Here is a 22754-nt window from a genome sequence, read left to right as displayed (position 1 = left end):
GGAGTAATAAAGTTTTACCGTCTTGATTTCAAACGATGACGTCTCTGTGTTGTTGTTGCATAAATAGTCTCAACTCATCTCGTTCTGCACAACTTCATCGGTTTATGTCTTCATTCGTGGTGCGAAAAGCTCCAAAAAATCTGCCTTGATCCAAAAAAACCCCAAAAGTTTTGTAGTTTTCGTGTTTTATGTTCAAACTCAGGACAAAAACAACAATGGTTAAAAATATGTTGACATGTGAATTAATTGCACGAAAATAAAAAAAAATAAATGCTCCCGATGTGTAAAGGCCTTTAACCTCGGCTAATTTAAAAATGGTCAAAGAGGTGGAGCTTCAGTGCAGACAGCTAGCAGCTAGCCACACCCACTTGTCACTGAAGGAGGCCACGCCCCTTAATACTGCCTAACTTCCAGCCTCAATACAATGTGAAACAGGTAAGTTATATAAAAGTGTCATGAGTGGAGATATTAGCTATGAAAACATGACATTTTACCATAGACCTCTATGAGGATTGATTTGCTTTTGGAGCCTCAAGTGGCCACTTGAAGAACTGCAGTTTGGTTTGGCTAACCCAGTCTGAATTTGGTGGTGTTTTCTTCTGATGCATTTAGAAATTACCTGTAAAAAAAAAAACCCCCCCGCCTCATAAACAAACGAGTGATGAAGCAATCACCTGAAGGCACGAGCGCGGCGTCTTCCTCCATGTACGGTCTTATTCATTCCAGCCTTTTCCAGCCCTGCTGGTGCTGAACAAATGATTTGGCTCATCTGGCAACAAGACGCCTGAGGAATCACAACGTTTTAGCGACACAGATAAGACTCAAGCGGGGCTGTTTGATAGTTTAATGGAGAACAGGCTCTTGTGAGGCTTTCTTCTCTTCAACATTTCTTTTGTTTCCCCCGTCGGTCTCATGTGATCGGGCCGAGCTGTACATTTGGCCCGACGGTGTGCCATTCTGTCTCCGTTGCCTATTCTCGGGGTGGAATTAAGCTTTGGACCCGTTTCCTGGTTCTGTGCTGAATTATTGTTGGCCACGTCGAGCTCAGCCAACCTTGGTTTTCTCTGCCAGCATTTAATGGCTGGATGTGCTCACAATAGAGCTTTTCAGGATTTTTGTGAATACGTCTGCACTGAAGGTTGTTCAAAGAAAAGAAGAAAAAAAACCACTTTAATTCCAGCGAGAAAGTGAATTCCTTTCTGTGTCTCATACAGTGAAGTGTCACACAACACACACTGGCTCTTTCTCCTCAGCTTCTGGAAAGAATGTTCCCCAACGTTTAGCTGTCGGGTTTACTTATCAGCTGCTCTGAAAATGAATTTGTTTTTTATGATTCTCTCCAAAAAAATCGTTCCCATTATTCTGTCATCCAGTTTAACAATGCTGGACATAATCTTGATATTCAGTGTGTTCCTCCTCTAGTCGTGTGTTTGGCCCCGCTAAAGCAAACATTGACCATGTAGTCCAACAGGAAATACTCCCACATCTGGTGCTGGTTCAGAACATCAACATGAAGAAGTGGGCTTTATGGGGAGTTAATGTGTGCCCCTCCCCTCTCTCTCTCCCTATCCAGCCCCCTGACCCAGACCCTCGTACCTCCAGGCCACCCTGCACCCCCCCAACCCGAGGGTCCTAAACATCTCTCTCTGCCTCTTTACATGTATATCATTTACACCCTTTAATCTGTCATCGGTGCTCCTGCACCTCTGCTACATGCAGACGGTGACGTTTAGATAAACACTGTAGCTGCTGTAAACGTCTCTCCACCTGAAGCTTCAACACACGGAGAATATTCAACTACGTCTCACCGCAGTTCAGGAGCTTTATTATTCTTTTACTCCAACTTTTCTTTGTGCCAACATTTAAGTTAGGTTTAGGCAACAAAACCACCAACGGTTAGGTTTAAGCAACAAAACCACCAACAGTTAGGTTTAAGCAAGAAAACCACCAACAGTTAGGTTTAAGCAACAAAACCACCAACAGTTTGGTTTAAGCAACAAAACCACCAACAGTTTGGTTTAGGCAACAAAACTACCAACAGTTAGGTTTAGGCAACAAAACCACCAACGGTTAGGTTTAAGCAACAAAACCACCAACGGTTAGGTTTAGGCAACAAAACCACCAACGGTTAGGTTTAAGCAACAAAACCACCAACGGTTAGGTTTAAGCAACAAAACCACCAACGGTTAGGTTTAGGCAACAAAACCACCAACAGTTTGGTTTAGGCAACAAAACCACCAACAGTTTGGTTTAGGCAACAAAACTACCAACAGTTAGGTTTAGGCAACAAAACCATCAACGGTTGGGTTTAGGCAACAAAACCACCAACAGTTTGGTTTAGGCAACAAAGCCACCAACAGTTAGGTTTAGGCAACAAAACCACCAACAGTTAGGTTTAGGCAACAAAACCATTAACGGTTAGGTTTAAGCAACAAAACCACCAACGGTTTGGTTTAGGCAACAAAACCACCAACAGTTAGGTTTAAGCAACAAAACCACCAATGGTTTGGTTTAGGCAGCAAAACCACCAACAGTTAGGTTTAAGCAACAAAACCACCAACTTCTAAGTTTAGTCAACAAATCCACCAACATTTTGGTTTAAGCAACAAAACCACCAACTTCTAGGTTTAGGCAACAAAACCACCAACAGTTAGGTTTAGGCAACAAAACCAACAGTTAAGTTTAGGCAACAAAACCACCGGTTTGGTTTAGGCACCAAACCACCGGTTTGGTTTAGGCAACAAAACAACTTCCTTAAAGTCACAACATGGTTCTTCTGGTTGAAAGTCCTGTTTGTTGGATTTAGCAACCTCCCCTCCCGCCCACCAATAGTTGTCTTTTTGGATATTATAAAGTATGTCTCTCACTCTTTCTCCCAGCCTGTGGAGGTTTTGCTCATTCGGATAATATTATGGTCTGTCCTGGTATCAGTCATTCCCCTCTGTCCTAAGCCGAGTGTATCATAGTTATTGTAAAAAAGCGGTCATGTTTGGGAAATTGGTTCATTCTGTTTCCCATCAGGAGGAGTAACTATGTGTGTGTCCATTGCAACTTTGTGGGTCTTCATTTGTTTGTACCAGATGGTCGACAGAGTACAGTTCATGTACAGATTATAGATGCTCCGTGATGCACTCTGACCAATATTGATTTATGAATTTGCGCCGACTCCTCGTGTAACACCGGTGTCTTCTCCCCTCCTCTCAGGCCGCGTGACCCCCGAGCAGCTGTGCTCCTACATGCAGCTGTTCCGGAGCAGTTGGGGGGCGCTAGAGAGTCACTGCGGGGTTCTCCAGCTGGGCCTGGCAACGGCCCAGACGCTCCGCCACCCCGGCCTGCCCCGCTGGGACGCCTGCCTGGCCTTCGAGAGGCTGCTGCTGCAGGTCCGTACTCGTCTTCCACAAAACTATTATCCATATGGGTCACAGGCGATGAAACGTCTCAAAGTGATGCAAACGATTCTCTCTTTAGTTTTGTTTTTAACATTAAGGAATGTGGATCGAATAACTTAGATCACTTTTTCTGCTGTTTTTCTCTCTGTGGCCTCGTTTTTCACTGCAATATATAAAAGTCCTGCTCCTCTATGACTCCTCCATGGAAACGGCACAATCATGACTAGAAGTAGAGAGAACAGAGCATGTCTTTAGTGCAGAATAAAAAAAAGTTGAATTTCTTTGATCATTTCTTTTACAAAAATTTGTAAATTTACAAAAATTTGTAAATTTACAAAAAAGTTACCAATGTTGGAGTGATTGCAAACATTGAATACCCCTCCGCTCACTCTTTACTCTTTACCAGACGGTGGTAACGCCATTCGCCTCGCTCAGATGGCGTCATTACTACAATAACACTAGGAGGAGCAACGGCTAGCGCTACGACGGTTGTGCATTGTGCGGCTCATGTTGGCGTGCAGAGAACTACGGTGGCCTTCAAGTGACATAAAAACGTGAAAGTCTCTCTAGAGCCAGGGTTTGTTTTTTTCCGTTCTGGGCTTCTGTAGAAACACGGCTTAAAGATATGAAGGGCTCATTCTAAGCTAACAAAGACACGACGATTCTTACTTTCAGGCGATTATACACTACTAAAAACATCGTTATGAATATTATATATTATTTCTGCTAATGGATTCCCAATAATTCGACACACTGGCCCTTTCCAGAGCTTTTCGCTGCCAATTTGTAATTAACTTCACCGTAATTATTCCTTCACATCTGTCCCTTCGGGTAAATATTTGATGACTGAAGCTCAGCAGGTAAGTGGGGGCTTGTGGTTCGCTAGATGGCGGCCGGAATGTTGTGTTAAACTGACGATGAGGAAAAAAAAACCAAAAAACAGAAATGCAGATTCCTCTCCTTCATAAACAAGGTCAGTTGTGTTTGTGGGGAAAACATAAACAAACCAAAAAAAACGGCAGATTTTCCATCATGTAGTTTAAGAGGAAGGGGGTCTAGTTCACGGGGGCGGATGTACACGGGGGCGTTTGAGAGTGGGGAGGTCAGTCAAGTCCGATGGCTAACCAACACCGAAGCCGTTTCCTCCTTCGCTTTACCTTTTTTTTTTAGCTTTGTATTCCCGAAGCTGTAAAGCAAGCAGTGGGACAGCAGAGTATTTAGGAACTTATTAAACTAAATCACGGAAAGAAAAATAAAACAAGCTCTCAGCGGTGCCCCGGTGCCAAATTAGAATTTTAAAAAACAACCTCATAAACCTTGGCCCTCTGGGGCCGTCGTTGGTTTATTAAATGAAGGAGGAAGACTTTAGGGGGCTTATTGTCCCGGCATCCTTTTACTTCATGACTCCTCTTTTGATCCCCGTCGTCTCCTATACCTGTGGATGACTCAAAAGTCCAATTTTCTCGCCATTCTTTTGTAGTTTCGGTAACGACCAGGCTCCGTGGTGACTGTGTCCTCAGGTGGAACGTGATCTCGTTAACCTCACGATGACTCCGTTAATAACAGACTGCTGTTGTATTCAGCACCAGGACTATATATATATATATATATATATATATATATATATATATATATATATATATATATATATATATATATATATAAGTACTGTGTATATATATAAGACTTGGTGTGGGCTCAAAATGAAATTCTTCTAGAATCAGATCTCATAATCGAGCCTTGAGCGTGATGTGATGAGTTTTATTGAGGTATTAAGGGAAATGAGTTGTGAGTCCTGGGTGCCCCCCCCCCCCCCCTTTTCTGTTTATTTAATTTCCATGTGAGGTTGTTGTTGTTTTTTTTGTTGCTATGGCTCAACGTGGACTGAGAGAAGTTAATTACGTTACAAAATGGCGGGCATTGAAATGCCTTTTCAGCTCTCTGGCTGTGTTTGCTCTGCCCAAGGGTGTGAGGGGGGGGGTGTGGGGGGGGTTAGGCAGGCAGAGTAGGACGCTCCGTCGCTGCCGGACCGACCGACTCAAACTCTGCGGTGCGTTTGGGGGGGGCCGATGAGTTCAGGGCCTTTCCCGGTTCATGTCTCTCCAAACATTTAGGCATTGCCATACTGCGTAACGGCTACTTTGTGACCCAGACGACTCCTTCACTCATGAGGTAATGCTTCAATAATGAACTGTGCTTTTTTTTTTTTTTTTTTTTTTAAATGGCAGCCTTTACTTTAAACCACAGCTCTACGGTAACTTTTTAAAAGTCGGGTTTCGATTGCGGTTCCCCTCAAGTGACGTCAACGTCGCCTCGACCCCGAGTCCTCCAGTCGGTCTTGACTGAGACGGTGAGACTGAAGACGGTGAGACTGAAGACGGACCGTTTCGGAAAAGACGTTGCCACTGAAACGCCAGGAAACTGGTTTTGCCAATTTCTCAAAATGGTTGCCAATCGCAACCCATCGAGCCGTGACACCCGGGGGGGGGGGTCTCGCAGCCCCCCCCCCCCGGGTGTGATGGTGGTCAGTGTGATACTCACCGTTTTATACATTGCCTTTACGGAGACTCATGACCCTCCTCAATCTAGCGTTTGTACTCGTGTGAGATTTCGAGGTATCTCCTCGGCTGGCGCTGCCCCCCCCCCCCCCCCCCCCCCCCCCCGTCTGGCATGTACCTGGGTCTGTTTGGGGTCTGAATGGCTCATATTGAGCCGCCTTGGTCCGGCTCCAGCCCGCAGCTACAGAATGTGTGTGTGCCAGACGTGTTCAGCGCTGGGTGGTGCAGCCGGGGCAGAAAAACTCAACAGACTCGGTCTTTCACCGCTTCCCAGAACATCACCGGCACGCTACCTTCCCATCAACAGGGGCGGGGGGGGGGGGGCCGAGCCGGAGCCTTCCCTCGCCTCCACCAAAACCCAAACACGTACACAACTGCGTTACCCCCCCCCCCCCCCCCCCCTCCCACGGAGAGCCGGCCGGGGACAAGTTGCAGCTGCGTGTCGCACGCTCTGAAGGCCGAGTGTTGTCTTTTGGGGTTGCGCGGAGCGGCCTACGGTTCATTAGTCCGTCACATGGCTGGACATGCTGGTGGTGACAGCGCGGTGCGGTGGAGAGGAGCTAACCTCCCTCACCCCCCCCCACCCCCCGGCCTGCTGCTTGTCTACTCTGCCGGGATTACCGGGGCACGGCCTCTGCAAACACTCCAGCTCCCGAGTTATTAGCGTGTCCCGGTCCTTATCTCCGTCTCTTGCTGCGTGTTTTGTGTTCTAGTCTGAACAACCGTGTGTAGAAGTCTAAAAAACAAAAAGCTGTGAAGCCAAACCCAAACTCCCCTGACATCAATTTACAGAATTGGAAAAAATGCTGTGGATGTAGATTGTTCATTGGCCCTCATTATTTAACGTCACGCAAGATAAAAATCCAAATGAAAACATCTACGCTTACATGAGGAAACCAATTCAAATTCTTTACGGTTCCACCAAGACTGAGACCTGAACCAGCATTTCTCTCATACTTACCACTTGACTACTGTGCGTACCAATAACGACATATCCAGAATTAGCAAATACCGGCTGTGGGGCCGAAGCTTCATTCATCGGCAATCGACTTATTCCCAGACTGTTGTGTGTCCATGTCTGCTGCGGGGAGTGTTTGTACGGCCGGTTTGGGAGCCTGGTGACCCGCATATTCCATTATCTGCCCCAGTACAGTGTCAGCGTGGGCTGGCTTAAAGACTCGTGACCCTTCACCTCTGTCCCCTGACCCCTCCTGGACGTACGCTGAGCCGTAGACGCTCAAACCTCCACGTCTGCAGTGAGTCAGTGAGCGGACGATGAGGCCGATCGAGGGCACGCCGATCCACAGGAAGCTCAACATATATATATATATATATATATATATATATATATATATATATATATATATATATATATATATATATATATATATATACGTATATATATGTGTAACATCTGGATTGTATCATTACTTATGGCGACAGAAGGAAGAAATGTTGATATTGGTCCCAAGCATCTTTCATCTTATCTGAGCCGCAGACAGACAGGGCGCTCTAAGCCTGTAATTGGCCTTTCCCCCAGGGTACGGAGCCTGTCCCCACATCCCAGACATTCCCCTGATTCCCCATCTCTGCTGCGTCCAACGGGGGAGGAGGTGCTTTCTGGAGGGTGGGGGTGGGGGGGGGGGGGGGGGGGTTGGTCCTGTGTTTTTAATGCTGGAGATTGTAACAAAGGGGAGTGAATGACTCCGGGGCACTGCCCCCTAAGATGTCCAGCCACTGACCTTCTCCAGTACCCCACTGTTTAACAGCCTCACATCTGGACTGACCCGGACTGACCGTCTCCCCATCCATCCACTCCCAGTACCACATTCTCACCCCCCCCCCCCCCCCCCCCCCACACACAAACACACACACACACACACCCAGTGTATCCTCTCTGAAGCCCCCTCAACCCTGGAGCAACGCACCGAAGGAACCACAGGAGGTTCAGGATCAACTCCTGTCTGCCTCGATCCCGTCGGTCCTCTGTTGATCTCTCACCTCCAAACCCATTGGCGACCATCGACGGGTTGTGTTGACCAACCCGTCACCATAACAAGCGAATGTGTAAATTGATTGAACGGACGGAGAACCAAATGAACCTGAACGAAAAACTGAAAAAAAGAGGAGATTCCTGAAGTCTCGGGAGACGAAGTATTGAGACGCCTCTGAGCCGGACGGAAAGCTTTACTGCAAAGCCTCTACAACTACACACATGTACAGTAAACATTTTCATAATCAAGCTGCCGTACAGTCTCTGAATTACTTAAGAATATATATAAAATGTCAACCGCATTTTCCGTTTCGGGCAACCGAAAGCTGGAGATGCCCGATTTGCCAACCTGGCAACCGCTATAGAAAGTTAGTGTCAAAGCCCTGAAAACCACACTTCCCTCTCTACGTGTCATATCCTGTGTCTCCGTTATGTGTTCTCCAAACAAACGACCTCGCTGTAACGTGAACAACGTGAACTCCACGTCGCCTCTTATTACTTTTGCAGCATAACAAGCCGGAGCAGAGAGAGAGAGAGAGAGACAGAGAGAGTCAGTTATTTACCTATCTCTTCCTTCCTGTGTTTAGTTGGAGAGGATTACAGTGAGAGAGGGGGATAACCCCCCCCCCCCACCCCCACCCCCACCCCACTACCACCCCCACAGTGCCCTGAGACGGCTGTGTTTACGTTGCTCTGCACAGCTCGGGCCCTAATGTACTATCTGTTTAATAGACGGAGAGAGGCCTGTTTACAGAGAGGGACCTTCTTTAACGGAGGTGATGGGCTGCGAGGCCAGAGGGCGAGATCGACTCATCTCACTTCCTGTTATCGTTACCTCTCCTCCCTCAGACGGCGGCTAGGTGCTCGGCTCGCTCCCGGCTCTTCTGCGTTGCTTCTCTTCCCTAATCGCCCCGCCGGCCCGTGATTGCGCTCAACCCGTCTCCCGTGGAAAACGGTGGAAGGCGAAGGGGGGGAGGGGGAGCGGGGGGGGGCTCGATCGAGGTTGCCTGGCATTAAAACCTTCGGCGTGCTCCTCTTTTCTCGGGGCCCCGGTGGTAATTTGCATGTGCTGCATTTTAAACGTTCTGCTAAGCATCTTTTCTTCTCGATCTATATCGCAGCCCACTGAGCTGAAACTTTATAGGAATTGCTTCGGCGTTAATAGCCGTGGAATTATAAGGCGAGGGAGTGAGATGAACTCTTGAGGGTTTAATGCACTAAACATTTTCTGTTCCACTTAAAGAGGAGGCCTTCAGTCCGAGTTTGCGTACGCCTGCACATGTCTGTTGTTCTGGTCTCTATTGTTTACTGCGGCCGTTTTAACTGTGAAGCCGGAGCCGATCTCGTCGGGAGCGTTTTTCATGTGGCCTGGAGTTTCTTTCCCCCTCAAGAATGTGTGCTAATGAGGGTTCTGCAGGATTTCAACTGAATGTTTTTCACGGCCTCGGTTTTTTTCTGGGCGGCAACCTCCGATTTCTGCCGAGTGAAGCCGACGCTTCAAGTGTCTTAAAGCTGCATTCTCTCTAGTGTCCACCAGGGGGCGACTCCTCTGGTTGTATAGAAGTCTAGTCTAAAATGACTCTACTTCTCTCTTGATTTATTCCCTCAGTAAACATTGTAAACATGAGTTTATGGTCTCAATCTCTAGTTTACAGTCTTCTTCAATACAGCATGATGTTCATTTAGTACATTATGGAACATCTAGAGTCAAACAGACCATGAAGCAGGGGACGATTTAGGGGCGGGGCTACATGCTGATTGACAGGTCTCTACGTCACTCGTCCTCGGTCCAAATATGGTCACTTCCTGTTCATTGGTTGCAAAAAGCCAACATGGCGTCGGCCGTAATCCAAGAACGGCGAACTCGAGGCTTCAAAACAAACCAACGTGTGACGTCATGACGACTCCGTCCTCTTCTTCTATACAGTCGATGTGTGTTTTGTTTTCCTCACACTTACTCCGACCCAAACCCGGACTGAACGGTTGATCTTTCCCGGAGGTCGTCCGCTCCGCTCTCTCCACTGTATCCTCGTCAGAGCTCACTTCTACTGAGCAGCGTCGTCATCTCCCAGTGTTTTCTGGGGGAACGCGGTGAGAGGGGGGCTTCAGCAACGCTCTCCAGCTCCCGCTGAATCGGGTCAGTGTGGTGTGCTGACTCGGCCTCTCCGTGGCGTCAGACTTCATTTGAGCATGCTCCAAAAAAGACACCACAGACTAGGGGAAAAAAAAAAAAAAAACCCACAATGCCCAGCATTCACTCTGGGATTGTTAACAACGACAGCCGTAGAAAAGAGGCGGACCGTTTGGGAAGACGGCGGGGGGTTTGCGAGACGCCCGACAATGTCCCAGTGTCCCCGCTTAATACCTTTTTATTTTTTGAATCTGCCCCTCACTCCCACACGACGCCCTTCTTTCATTCTATTTTACATCGCCGCTCACATTGTTCCCATTTATTCCACGATGCGCTGCATTTGAAACGGCAGCCAGATGTGCGTTTGCAGGGGTGCGCCCATGCATGTGGCGTCCCCCTTCACAATGTGCTCACTCTGGTAACATTGTGTCGACTTCCTGTTGTCACAAACAGGCCCCCTTCTGTTCCGCTGCAGAAAAGCTCCGCCTCAGGACGGATTAGCTGTCGGGTCATTTGTCACTACCTGCTGAGCAGGGGGCCGGCGGGGGTCGCGGCCCACGGCACACGTGTCTCTGTGTCCGTGTGTCTGATCTGAAATGGAGACGGAGAAACATTCCGGGACCTCTTGAGCGTCTTCTGTAGATACTGACTGACCCCTGAGAGCCAGATTAAAGATTATCGGCAGGTTGAAGATTTAATCGTGACTGATCGGTTCAGGGTGAAGAAGAACAAGCACTCACCGCACTGCGCTGCCTTTCTGCGGCCCGAGCGGACCGTGTTCTACGTTAGATCTTTAAACTACAGCGCAGATGTGACCGTCACGGATAGTTCACTGATAAAAAGCTCTGTTCACATGTGTAAGGACTTTACAAAGACGGACTATTGGTTTTTAGATGCTTTAGAAACAGGAAGTCTTAAGAATCTACATTTGAGTGAATATTTTTGAAGCCAAATCAAATAGTTTACAGTTTGTTTCTTTATAACACATTTAATACTTGACTTCTTTCTTTACAGGCTTTGTATAAAGGTAATAAAGTAGTTTATGAATATGAGTTTACAGATGATTACAACCCCTCCTCATCATTGTGGAGGTTGATTTATGGCGTTTTACCGTCTATGAGTTACACTCATTGTACCTTTTTGTTTGTCCGCCCTTCTGGCGTTTCGGAGAATAACCCAACAAACGGTTACTGGATCGTCGGGCTATCAGAACCAAAACTTGCCGGTAATCTCCTTCAGAACCTGCTCGGCCACTTTCCTGCCGCCCTCTTGGGACCCAGTAGACCGGCAGCGCCCCCTACTGCCGAGAAACACCGAAGACTTGCGTCCTGTAAACAGAGATGAATGGGGGGGGGGGGGGGAGTGACCCCTCCTCAGGTCGTGGAGCAAAGGTGGGACAAGGACTCCTCTTTTCTACAGAGTGTAATTGTACCCATCTGAACCCCCCCCCCCCCCCCCCCCCCCCCTCCGCTCGCTCATGCCTACCCAGCAGAGACCACCATGTCGCCCCGGGGATTCGCCCCCAAGTCACCCAAAGGGAACGAGGCGGACCGATCGCCACAGCAACGACAGCAGAGAGGGTCAATCCGGGTCAATCGGAGACAGAGACTCTCCTGCCACCCTCGACTCACTGTCATTAATTACCCATAATCCCCCTGGGGCACGGCTCCGCCTGTGACCACATAGCCCAAACGGGCTGGATCCGAAAGGGGTTCGGAGCGTACGATCAGGCGGAGGACTCTTTCATCCGCTTCATATGTGCACCTGGGTCGGGGTCCTCCGACCGGGTTTTAATGGATCTGTCATGTCAGCAAGTCCATCCCGAGACTCTGAAGGAAGGCTTTAGTTCATTTACAATGTTCCCGTGATCCAGAGTGCGCTCTCCCTTTTTAAACAGTTCAATGTTTACGACTTGTGACGTTAGCTGGATCTGGTTTTGAGTCCCAGCTGGTATTTGAGAGGAAAAAATGACTTACAGATCCCCCGTCTGTCTTTTTGTTGTACGTGTTTGGCAACGTTGCCTTCTGTTGTTCTCGTAATCATCTTGTTTGAGATGGAAATGAAACTCGTCTGTGGAGTGGTTTTTAGAGAGAGGACTCCCTCCATAACGCCGGGGTGCAGAGAACAGGGATTCTGAAACGTCGATGGCATTTTCAGCTTTTGTTCAGCAAGACAAATACATGACCACTTTTTTTTTAATGATTTGTTTTAAAGCGTGAACACATTAAGGCTGACGTTAGGCCTCGATCACACCGAGACGCGTCGCAACAAGCGCCTCTGTGGCGAAAGCGAGTCGGCTAAAAACGGCCGATGAGCCTGTGGAGCAGATCGAAGCCGGTGATCAAATGTAAATAAACCTGGAGGGAAATATGAAACAGTTCAGCGTAATTTGAAACCGCTAACGTTTAACCTTTCCGCCAGCGTCAAAACAGGAAGGAAGCGATGATGTAGTAAGGCCCCGCCTCCCGCTCCATTTGAAAAACATTGAGACTTTTAAATGTGCGCCTTAAAACCTCAAGAGAAACGAGAGAGGAGAACACGCTGTAAGAATGTTTTTTGCGCGTTTCTACCGACGGTAGTTTCCTGTTTTTTAGGACTCATTCCTGCTGCGCTTCATTTCATTTCATTTGTCCCGGATTTGAACGTCTTGCAGCTTTCCCTTCCTCTAAGTGTCTCTAAGTCGTTCTCCTTCCTCTCACCCTTTTTGTTATTAATATCCATGTTTTTGTATATCGATTGGTAGAAACGCGTCTCATCGCGTCGTGATTTGGTGCAGACGCTTTTTGCGAAAGGACTGAAGCCACATGCTCAACACATCCCGTGAGAGTCTGAAACCGGAGCGGCCCGACGCGAAACACGTGCGCAATCGAGAAAATATTTGTGAATGGATTTGTTAGACGGGCCTCAGAAGCGTTGCCAAAAACACACTGGATGTGTTCAGCGCAATTATGACAAACGCAGAGCGATTGCGCTCTGCGTTTGCTGGATCCGCGGCTCACAGAGAGACGCTCTTCTTAACGAGCCACACATGACGTAAACACAGCGAGCGTGTTGGAGGAGCGGGAACATGTGGGCTGGTTGTACAACGCTGCGTTTGGATCATTTCGTTTGAAACGTTTCCACTGGCTGTCGTGGCAGTTTGAAGCCAAAGCTTCTACGCTACATTTTAACATGTGGGGGGGGGGGGGGGGGGGGGGGGGTAGCTTTCATCTGGAGTGAACTCATACGGCCCACTTTTCTTCTTCTATTGTTCTCGGGCGTACTCTGAGACACATGGAAACGGGGAATGAAAAAGTAACCCAAAACGAGCAGCAACGCCGAACCGCTAATTATGAGGAGGAGGAGGAGGAGGAGGAGGAGGGTTTCTCATACGCCCTCCTCCCAACCTCCTGCTCCTTAACTCTCCATCTTCTCCCTCCCGCTGTTTCTTTTATTCCTTCTGTTCTGAGTTATTGAAGATGATGCTCTCTCTCTCTCTCTCTCTCTCTCTCTCTCTCTCTCTCTCTCTCTCTCTCTCTCTCTCTCTCTTTTTCATGTTTGCAGTTGTGAGCGTGGTTGAAACATCACAGCTCCTCTCTCCTCTTAACTCCAGACGTGACGGGACGCTGTCCACAGTTTCCGGCCTTTTTTTACGCGTTGTTGTGTATTGTGCGTTTTTAAAGGCATCGTGAATTCCTCCCTTAATGAATGTGTGTTCTCTTTGGGTGGTCGTGTTGGTGTTAAGCTTTCAGCTAATTCTTTCAGTGGTTATTAGGAGTCGGCTGTAGAAGAAATGATTGATTCAAATGACAGGTTAAATGCAGAGTGCACATCTGGCTGTGAGGATCACAAGTTCAGACGTCCTCGTTCACACTGAAGCAACCGCGACTCCACATCCTGTCAGAAACATAACAACACGGACGCTAAACTGCAGAGTCACATTTTCTTAAAAAAATTTTTTTTGCAAGTTTGCAGAAGTTTCGGGTCTGCAGACGGCCGGCTGCTCTTTGGACCAAAGTTTCGCATTTGGTCAAATACGTCATCGTTTATTACGAAATAAAACGATCTTACATGACTGATGATGATGAACGCCGATTCCTTAAGCCACGCTGTGTCACCAGTGAGGTACGCCCGACTAAATCTGATTCCGACCAACACAGAAGCCCCCTGCAATAAATCTTACATTTACAAAGTGTATCCAGAGGTGCTGACGCAGCTCTGTGGTCACTTTGCCGGCTGCAGTGCGTCGTGATGTCGCGCTGCATTAAATTAGAGAGAAAGTCGTTTTTCAATATTCTGTCCACCAACATTAATATCAATCGAGATGGACAAAAAACTCCTAGTTTAGTGTATTTGCTCATCATGCTTTTAGAAAAGTTTAAAAAAATCAATTACATGTTTAAATAATTTGAAGTTTAAACCCATTATGTCATTAAGCTGACTTTTATTTTCGGCCTATTTTTTGAAATGCAGCTTCCTTTTTAAATGGTGTTTAGCTGAAGTTCTACTTTTTGCATCCGCGAGTGCTCTATTTGTTACAACAAAATAAAAGCATCAATGAGTTTTTCCTCAATCGTGTTTTGACATAAAGCCTCTAAATTTGGAGATGTTTTTGAGATGGTAAGAAGCTGATTTAGTTATTACTTTCATATGATTCTTAAAACTGAGATTGCAATTGTAGCGGTACCTTGCTGCCCCGGTGGGTCTTAGAGCACAATGAGGTTGTCGGACTCGGAAGGGCGTTCACAAACGTTCTTTATTGTTAAGATTTGACAGACTGGACTTGGCTGTGTGCTCTCCTGCCTTGCCTCCGAGCACACGCCGTGGGAGTTCGGTGCGGGCTGCTGTCCGGCTCGTCTCACCTTCAGTCTGTTGCTCTTTCCGAGCTTCTCGCGCCTTCGTCACTACTAGGGTTTAAATACAACAGCGAGTGAGGCAAAATCAGGATGTGTTTCAGCTGGGCCTAATTAAGTCTCTTCCCGGCCCCGTTCCCTGAACCACTCCCCCACTCTGTCCCCTCTGCAGCTGAGCCCACACACGCCCCACCGCCACAACAATCAATTAAGATGCAAAGGTTTTCAACATCGTCCTTTGTTTTAAGTCAACGTGGACCAATATAATCGGCAATCTTGAGTCTCTCTTAATTTTTCCAAAATTTGATTATTTCAGTTTCGTCCTTATTATAAGGAAACGTTGAGACAATCGGCTGCATCAACAGAGGGACTCTAGGAGGCAAAAGCTGTTTGGTGAGAGGCCTAAGTAAGTGTGGTTGTCATCAGCAAAGCTTTGATCAGAAATGTTATGAACATCAATGATTTGTCCAAGCGGGAGCAAATACAGGTGGAAAAATAAAGGCCCTAACATCGACCCCTGGGGGACACCACAGTGGTGTTGAGGTATAGTTTCAAATGGAAACAAAGAAAGCTCCCATCCTGTGAATATTATCCGAGCCTCTTGTTAACCGTACCTGAAATTCTAACCCACTGTGTGTAGAAATATGTTATGATTTATGGCACAAAGGCTGCAGTAGGTCTGATCACACTAAGACTGATGTTTTGCTTGTATCGTCATTTAGTACAAGTGTGTCTAAATTATACTTAAATACAAAAATTAAGGAATATTACTTTCCCATCACTGCTGTCAGTGTGAGACTAGTGCATACAGACAGTTACTTCTTAAGATCACAGTGGTGAATCTAAAACATGAATGGCTGATATGAGCTGAGTGTTCTACTTTGGATACTTGAACTTCGGTGACTTTGTAGTTCTCACGGTCAGCGGTGCGTCTTGGCCGGTGCGATGTGTTTAGTCGTTGTTTAGCAGCGAGGCTCTGCGCTGCGTCACAGCGTAGACAAACAGACAGACAAGGCATTAGTGATGTGCTTACCATCTGTCCAGGAAGGACAGACACGATGGGAGAGTATGAGGAAGAGAGACGTTTTCACGGTGTATAAAAGCAAGGGTGGTGGGGGGAGGGGAGGAGGAGGGGGCGTCTGAGGATTTACTACCAGACGTCAACCGTTACTTATCAAAGAGGCCAGTCAAACGTTGGTGTACCCTCTGTGGCAAACTGTCATCCTTAACTTAGAAGACAGGCTACGGATTTTCAATGATGCTGTCTTCTTTGTTATACAACACCCACCTGGTATATGGACCCCAAAGGTGACAGGGAGATAATCACATTGGAAACAGCTGCCAACATTTAGAAACACTCTGCTGGCTGAAAATATAAATGTAACACCCAGAAACAACTGCCCCCCTCACACTGGTGGAGAAATTATCCACGCTAGAAGTGCGAGAAAAAGTCCTCAAGCTGTTGCCTTCAGTAACGTGTGAGGGAACACAGTTTGTGACCCAAGATTTCTGGGAAGTGATGTTGATCTATTGGACCCAGTGGAGGTAAGTTAAGGTTTGAAGCATGATGGAGTAGGTTAGAGGAATGGAGTTTACTTGGGCGGGAACCTCCAGTTCTGAAAAGTGAAGCCAGTGCTGGAGTGTCGTAAGGCTGCATTCTCTCCAGTGTCCACCAGGGGGCGACTCCTCTGGTTGTATAGAAGTCTAGTCTAAAATGACTCTACTTCTCTCTTGATTTATTCCCTCAGTAAACATTGTAAACATGAGTTTATGGTCTCAATCTCTAGTTTACAGTCTTCTTCAATACAGCATGATGTTCTGTTAGTACATTGTGGTCCCATGGTCTGGGAGTTTTCCGTGTTTTCGTCTTACAACCTTGGTCACTGACAATTGTTTCAGTGTTCAGTTGGAGTCCACCCTCTCTGTCAACTCTGGTTGCTAAAAAACAAGGTAAAAGCCAAGATGGCAACGGTCAAAAACCAGGATGGTGACGTCCAACAACTAAAATGGCAAAAGCCAAGATGGCGACGGTCAGAAGCCAAGATGGCGACGGCCAAAAGCCAACATGGCAACGGTCAAAAACCAAGATGGCGACGTCCAACAACTAAAATGGCAAAAGCCAAGATGGCGACGGCCAAAAGCCAACATGGCAACGGTCAAAAAGCAAGATGGCGACATCCAACAACTAAAATGCCAAAAGCCAAGATGGCGACGGTCAGAAGCCAAGATGGCGACGGCCAAAAGCCAAGATGGCGACGGTCAGAAGCCAAGATGGCGACGGTCAGAAGCCAAGATGGCGACGGCCAGAAGCCGAGATGGCGACGGCCAAAAGCCGAGATGGCGACGGTCAGAAGCCGAGATGGCGACGGTCAGAAGCTCAGAAGCCAAGATGGCGACGGCCAAAAGCCGAGATGGCGACGGTCAGAAGCCGAGATGGCGACGGTCAGAAGCCAAGATGGCGACGGTCAGAAGCCAAGATGGCGACGGCCAAAATGCTAAATTTGAGGCTTCAAAACAGCAGTCCACAAACCAGTAGGTGACATCACTGTGACTACTTCCATTTTGTGTTTACAGTCTGTGAGTTCACTCCAGTCTGAGTTTGGTGTAGCAATAATAAATCCGTGCCCACCGCTAGCCCTCCAACACTATCTCAGCCCCCCCCACCCCCCGAGTCACGCAATACTGTCTCGAGGAAACCTCATCGGAGCCGTTGTTTGATTTGATTCGTGTTATCGCACCTGTGAGTTCTAGCGGTTTTGATTTAGTCAAAGATGTAAGTTATGACTTCTCAAAGTCTTTGGGGGGAATTTTTTAAAATCCCGTCAGAAGAGTCCGTGTGATTTTGGTCGGAGCAGAGAGGAATGAGAGGAAGACGCTCCGGGGAACGGATGAAGAAATCTGGTGGGGGAAAAAAGAAGGGGAGACAATAATGGCGAGAGTAACAACAAAAAGAGGTGTTAGGCAGTATCAATGGCTGTCTCGATGCCCCCGCCTGGTGGTGTTTTTAGCAGAGCTGTGGGCTTAAGGCTCTGGGAATGTTTGTGCAGTAGAAAGCCCGGCTGATGTTGTTTGTATTGTTCTATTCCAGCCTGTGTGTTGAACCAGAGTCAGCAGACCGGCACTGTTTAGTTTTCACACGCACATAAACATATAGAGAGAAATCAGCCATGCACCCATCACCGTCTGTCTCCACCTCCACCCTGACCCCTACTCTCCACCCCCCCCCCCCCCCCCCCACCACCACCACCACCACCACCACCACCACCGACCGTGTTTGCATCCATGCTGCTTTCATGAAATGTGGGTCAACGCTCACATGAACGGCCATAAAGAGAGGCGATATTCAGAGTGTTTTAACAGATGCAGTTGGTGCAGGAGGCCGACGGGTGTTAGTGTGCAGACATGGAGTCTGCAGAAGGATCACTGCAGGCCTGTGCTCTCCTTTCATTCTAGGCTGTGTGTTGTGTTCAGCCCTCAACACGACACTTCAGTAAACACAAGCGTAACACATACACCTTCTGTTGCCTGTGTGTGTGTGTGTGTGTGTGTGTGTGTGTGTGTGTGTGTGTGTTCCAGTCAGACTGGCTTCTTAGTGTTTTGGTGGCGTGCTGCTGTACAACCTGTGTGTTGGCGTCGCCACGCGTGCGTGTGCGTGTGTGTGTGTGTGTGTGTGTGTGTGTGTGTGTGTGTGTGTGTGTGACAGAGGACCGCTGTGTGTGTGAAGGACGCCACCCCCCCCCGGACTCAGGTCTTGGATTACTCACAGTAAAGAGCGTTGTGATGCGCTGAAGGACGAGTGACGGCGTTAGAATAATATATTTAATCATCTTTGAGAGGATCCAAAAACTATTTTTGTTTTGGTGCAATGTACACAAAACAGGGACACATTTTCCTCTAAACTTTTATTTTGTAGAGGCCCCCCCCCCCTCGCCACAACGACCCCTCACTGCGGCTTCTATTTCCTCGCTCTGTTTATTGTTTCTTTTTTTGTGTGTAAAGGGGTTTCCAGTAAAAAATGGGATTGGGTGAATATGCCTGTAACTGTTTATTACGCGGTCTTTACCCAATAATGCCTTTAATTCTGTGTGTGTGTGTGTGTGTGTGTGTCACAGAGGCCATGTTAAACAATAATTGACTAATAAATGGAGAGTTAGTCATGTGACCCACAGCACTCACCCCGGCCTCACCGCACCGATAGCGTCTCTCAGCTTGAGGTCTCACTACGTCTCATCCGTCTGTCCTCCCTCCCTCCTCGTCTCTTATCTTTGTTTGTCTTTTCAGGATTGTGTTTATCAGATGTTCCACTACTTTATTACTATGAGCGTCGTTCGTCTCTACATCCGACCAGGTGTGTGTACAGAATGTGCGTTTGCGGGAGATTAGTTGTTTTCCATTTCCCGAGTCTGTAATGAGTGTTTTTATTCGGAATGTTTGGGGAAGAGCAGCCGTGTGGAGGCGTGTTTGTCTATGATGTCTCATGTCGACGGGACGGTCCACATTATGATGGAGAGCGTATTTACACAAACACATAAACACTCACCTATACACATCTAAACAGACGCACACGTTGCCTCCATTGAGCCGCGAGTGCAGTGACCTGTGTTCATGTGGGGCTCAGCAAAAGAAGCCCCGCCTCTCCCCCACATGTGGCCCCACTCACGGACTCACACATGCATTCGGGGCCCGCCTCCTTTTAGAGACGGCGAGCGGACCAGCTGTGACTCACAGCGCATCAGTGACTCGGCTCTCCATGTTTCATTCCAGCGTCGCTGCAGAAAGTTTTGAACGGGTCAAACCAGGGGCCCGAAGAGTCAGAGGGCCCACAACTGACCTTCACCTCCTACATGTCACGCAAAGAGACGCGTACCAACCAGGAGGAGACTCACAAAGACACAAACAGACCACAGAGAGACACAAAACGACCACAAAGAGACCACCACAAGTACAGAGAGACACAAAACAGCTACAGAGAGACACAAAACGACCACAAAGAAACAACCACAACTACAGAGAGACACAAAAAGACCACAAAGAAACAACCACAACTACAGAGAGACACAAAAAGACCACAAAGAAACAACCACAACTACAAGAGACACAAAAAGACCACAAAGAAACAACCACAACTACAGAGAGACACAAAAAGACCACAAAGAAACAACCACAACTACAAGAGACACAAACAGACCACAAAGAAACAACCACAACTACAGAGAGACACAAAAAGACCACAAAGAAACAACCACAACTACAGAGAGACACAAAAAGACCACAAAGAAACAACCACAACTACAGAGAGACACAAAAAGACCACAAAGAAACAACCACAACTACAAGAGACACAAAAAGACCACAAAGAAACAACCACAACTACAGAGAGACACAAAAAGACCACAAAGAGACCACCACAACTACAAGAGACACAAACAGACCACAAAGAAACAACCACAACTACAAGAGACACAAACAGACCACAAAGAAACAACCACAACTACAGAGAGACACAAAAAGACCACAAAGAGACCACCACAACTACAAGAGACACAAACAGACCACAAAGAAACAACCACAACTACAAGAGACACAAATAGACCACAAAGAAACAACCACAACTACAGAGAGACACAAAAAGACCACAAAGAAACAACCACAACTACAAGAGACACAAATAGACCACAAGGAAACAACTACAACTACAAGAGACACAAAAAGACCACAAAGAAACAACCACAACTACAAGAGACACAAACAGACCACAAAGAAACAACCACAACTACAGAGAGACACAAAAAGACCACAAAGAAACAACCACAACTACAAGAGACACAAATAGACCACAAGGAAACAACTACAACTACAAGAGACACAAAAAGACCACAAGGAAACAACCACAACTACAAAGAGACACAAAAAGACCACAAAGAGACACAAAACGACCACAAAGAGACCACCACAACTACAAAGAGACACAAAACAGCTGCAAAGAGATAAAGACACAACAATACAACTTGCAACAAACATGAAAAGTAGCAAAACAACCACAAAGGGAACCAAAATAACCATACAGAGATGCAAAATAACCACAAAAAGACACAAAACAACCACAAAATGACCTAAAAGAGACACAAAAGAACTAAAGCACAAGACACCCACAAAGAGATGCAAAACAACTACAAACCCAAGACGGCCACAAGAAGACACAACTATAGAGACACATAATTAGACCAAAGAGACACAATAACCACAAAAACACTCAAAGCAACCACAAAGAGACACAACTACTTCAGAGACCTTAAAGAAGAGACCACAAGAACACAAAGAGGTCAAAGAACAATCCAGTGTTTGTGTCTTGAGGACCTTTTATTAAGTCTGTGCCCAGAGGCTCATGACTCCCCATCACAGTGATGACGCTCTGCCGGGTTACAAGTGGTAGAGCTGAGGTCAGCGCTGCAGAATCACACAGCTGTGACCACCCCCCCCCCCCCCCCCCCCCCCAACACACTGCGAACAGTGTAGAGACATCCCAACACCTCGAGTCCAGTCCACGTCCTGTCTGTCGGAGTTTTGGAGGGAAAGAGACGCGGCTCAGGCTGAGATCCAGCGTCCCTGGATCCCTGGACTCGTGGTGGTGCCACAGTGCCCCCTAATGTCTGAACTCCAGCATCTCCAATATGCAGAAACTTTATCTCCAAACATTCTCATAAAAACTTTAACAAATGGGTTTTTCTTTCACATGAAGCAGAAACAAAAACAGCAAAGGGTCACACAAAGTTGCCAACGCATTTAAAAATTAGCAATCGGCCAGTTTCCAAGCAGTCAAGCCAAACTCTTATTTTGAAATAGACTCCTATGTGCTTGTTAAACTTATCCCCCCCCCCCCCCCCCCCCCACACCTCAGAGCCCTCCTCCTCTCCATGTGTGAGACTGAAACTGGAATCAGATGGGCTGCTTTAATCTTTCACACTACATATTTCTACGTGAGAAGAAGAAGAGAGAAGTAAACTCTTGTACGGCGTCCGTGTCACGTTTCTGATTGGCCGCCGTGAAAAAATTGAAAGTGAGCAACTGCAAAAAATGGCGTTTTGCTTTGAATCCCATCAGATAAACTGTGTGTGTGTGTGTGTGTGTGTGTGTGTGTGTGTGTGTGTGTGTGTGTGTGTGTGTGTGTGCTTTTAGTTGTTTACCTCGGGATGTTTTCTCCCTGCTGGAGCCTCCTGCGTCAATTAGTAGTGGATGTAATGTACTGTCCTTGGCAGTATTGTGTGTGTGTGTGTGTGTGTGTGTGTGTGTGTGTGTGTGTGTGTGTGTGTGTGTGTGTGTGTGTGTGTGTGTGTGTGTGCGTGATTCAGTTTCTCCCAGTGTGAGAAAAGTGCGGGAGGTTTAACATGGCCTTCGGGGGTTTTGTGGCTGCGCAGCAACTCTCTTCTGGTAAATTACGGCGTAATCTGTTGCAGCCGATGTGGCAACAAACTAAATAAAAACTAAAGCCTCATTAATTCCCTTATGTTTCTCTAAAACACTCGGAGGAAAACTGCCTCGGTGCGAACGTTTGTATCCGTCCCTCCCGCCCTGCGAAGGAGCTGCAGGTCTGCAGCGCGGCGTGCGGCGTGCGGCCGTCTGGCGGTGACGCGGGCGGCGTGAGGAGACCGTGTGTTTGTGTCCCACGTCTCTTCTAAATTATAGCCTTATAGTCCCCCCCCCTCCCCCCCCCCTGAAGCTCTGAGCCAAAGCCAGCCTTTGACACACGGAGCAGAAGAAACAGAAAACATGAACCCCAGATGCATGCAGGGAAGACTGTGGTGAAGAGGATGAAAGGTGTAGAAAGCAGTCGCTCGTATTGACAGAGAGGCA

The 22754-nt window shown here is 47.4% G+C and overlaps 1 protein-coding gene across 1 annotated transcript in view; it reads left to right on the top strand.

The window, feature by feature from the left end:
- The window catches only part of scfd2 (sec1 family domain containing 2), a 43229-nt gene that overhangs the window by 12548 nt on the left and 7927 nt on the right, over positions 1–22754 (top strand). Inside the window, exon 3 of the mRNA XM_068725389.1 lies at positions 3205–3380. Coding sequence (XP_068581490.1) covers positions 3205–3380 — 176 coding nt within the window. The remainder of the gene's footprint in view (positions 1–3204; positions 3381–22754) is intronic.

The sequence above is a fragment of the Cebidichthys violaceus genome, unplaced genomic scaffold (genome assembly GCF_023349555.1).
Source record: "Cebidichthys violaceus isolate CVI_PGR_0920_01 unplaced genomic scaffold, fCebVio1.0.p SCAF_35, whole genome shotgun sequence".
Taxonomy (NCBI): domain Eukaryota; kingdom Metazoa; phylum Chordata; class Actinopteri; order Perciformes; family Stichaeidae; genus Cebidichthys; species Cebidichthys violaceus.
This window is presented reverse-complemented; position numbering and strand designations above follow the sequence as displayed.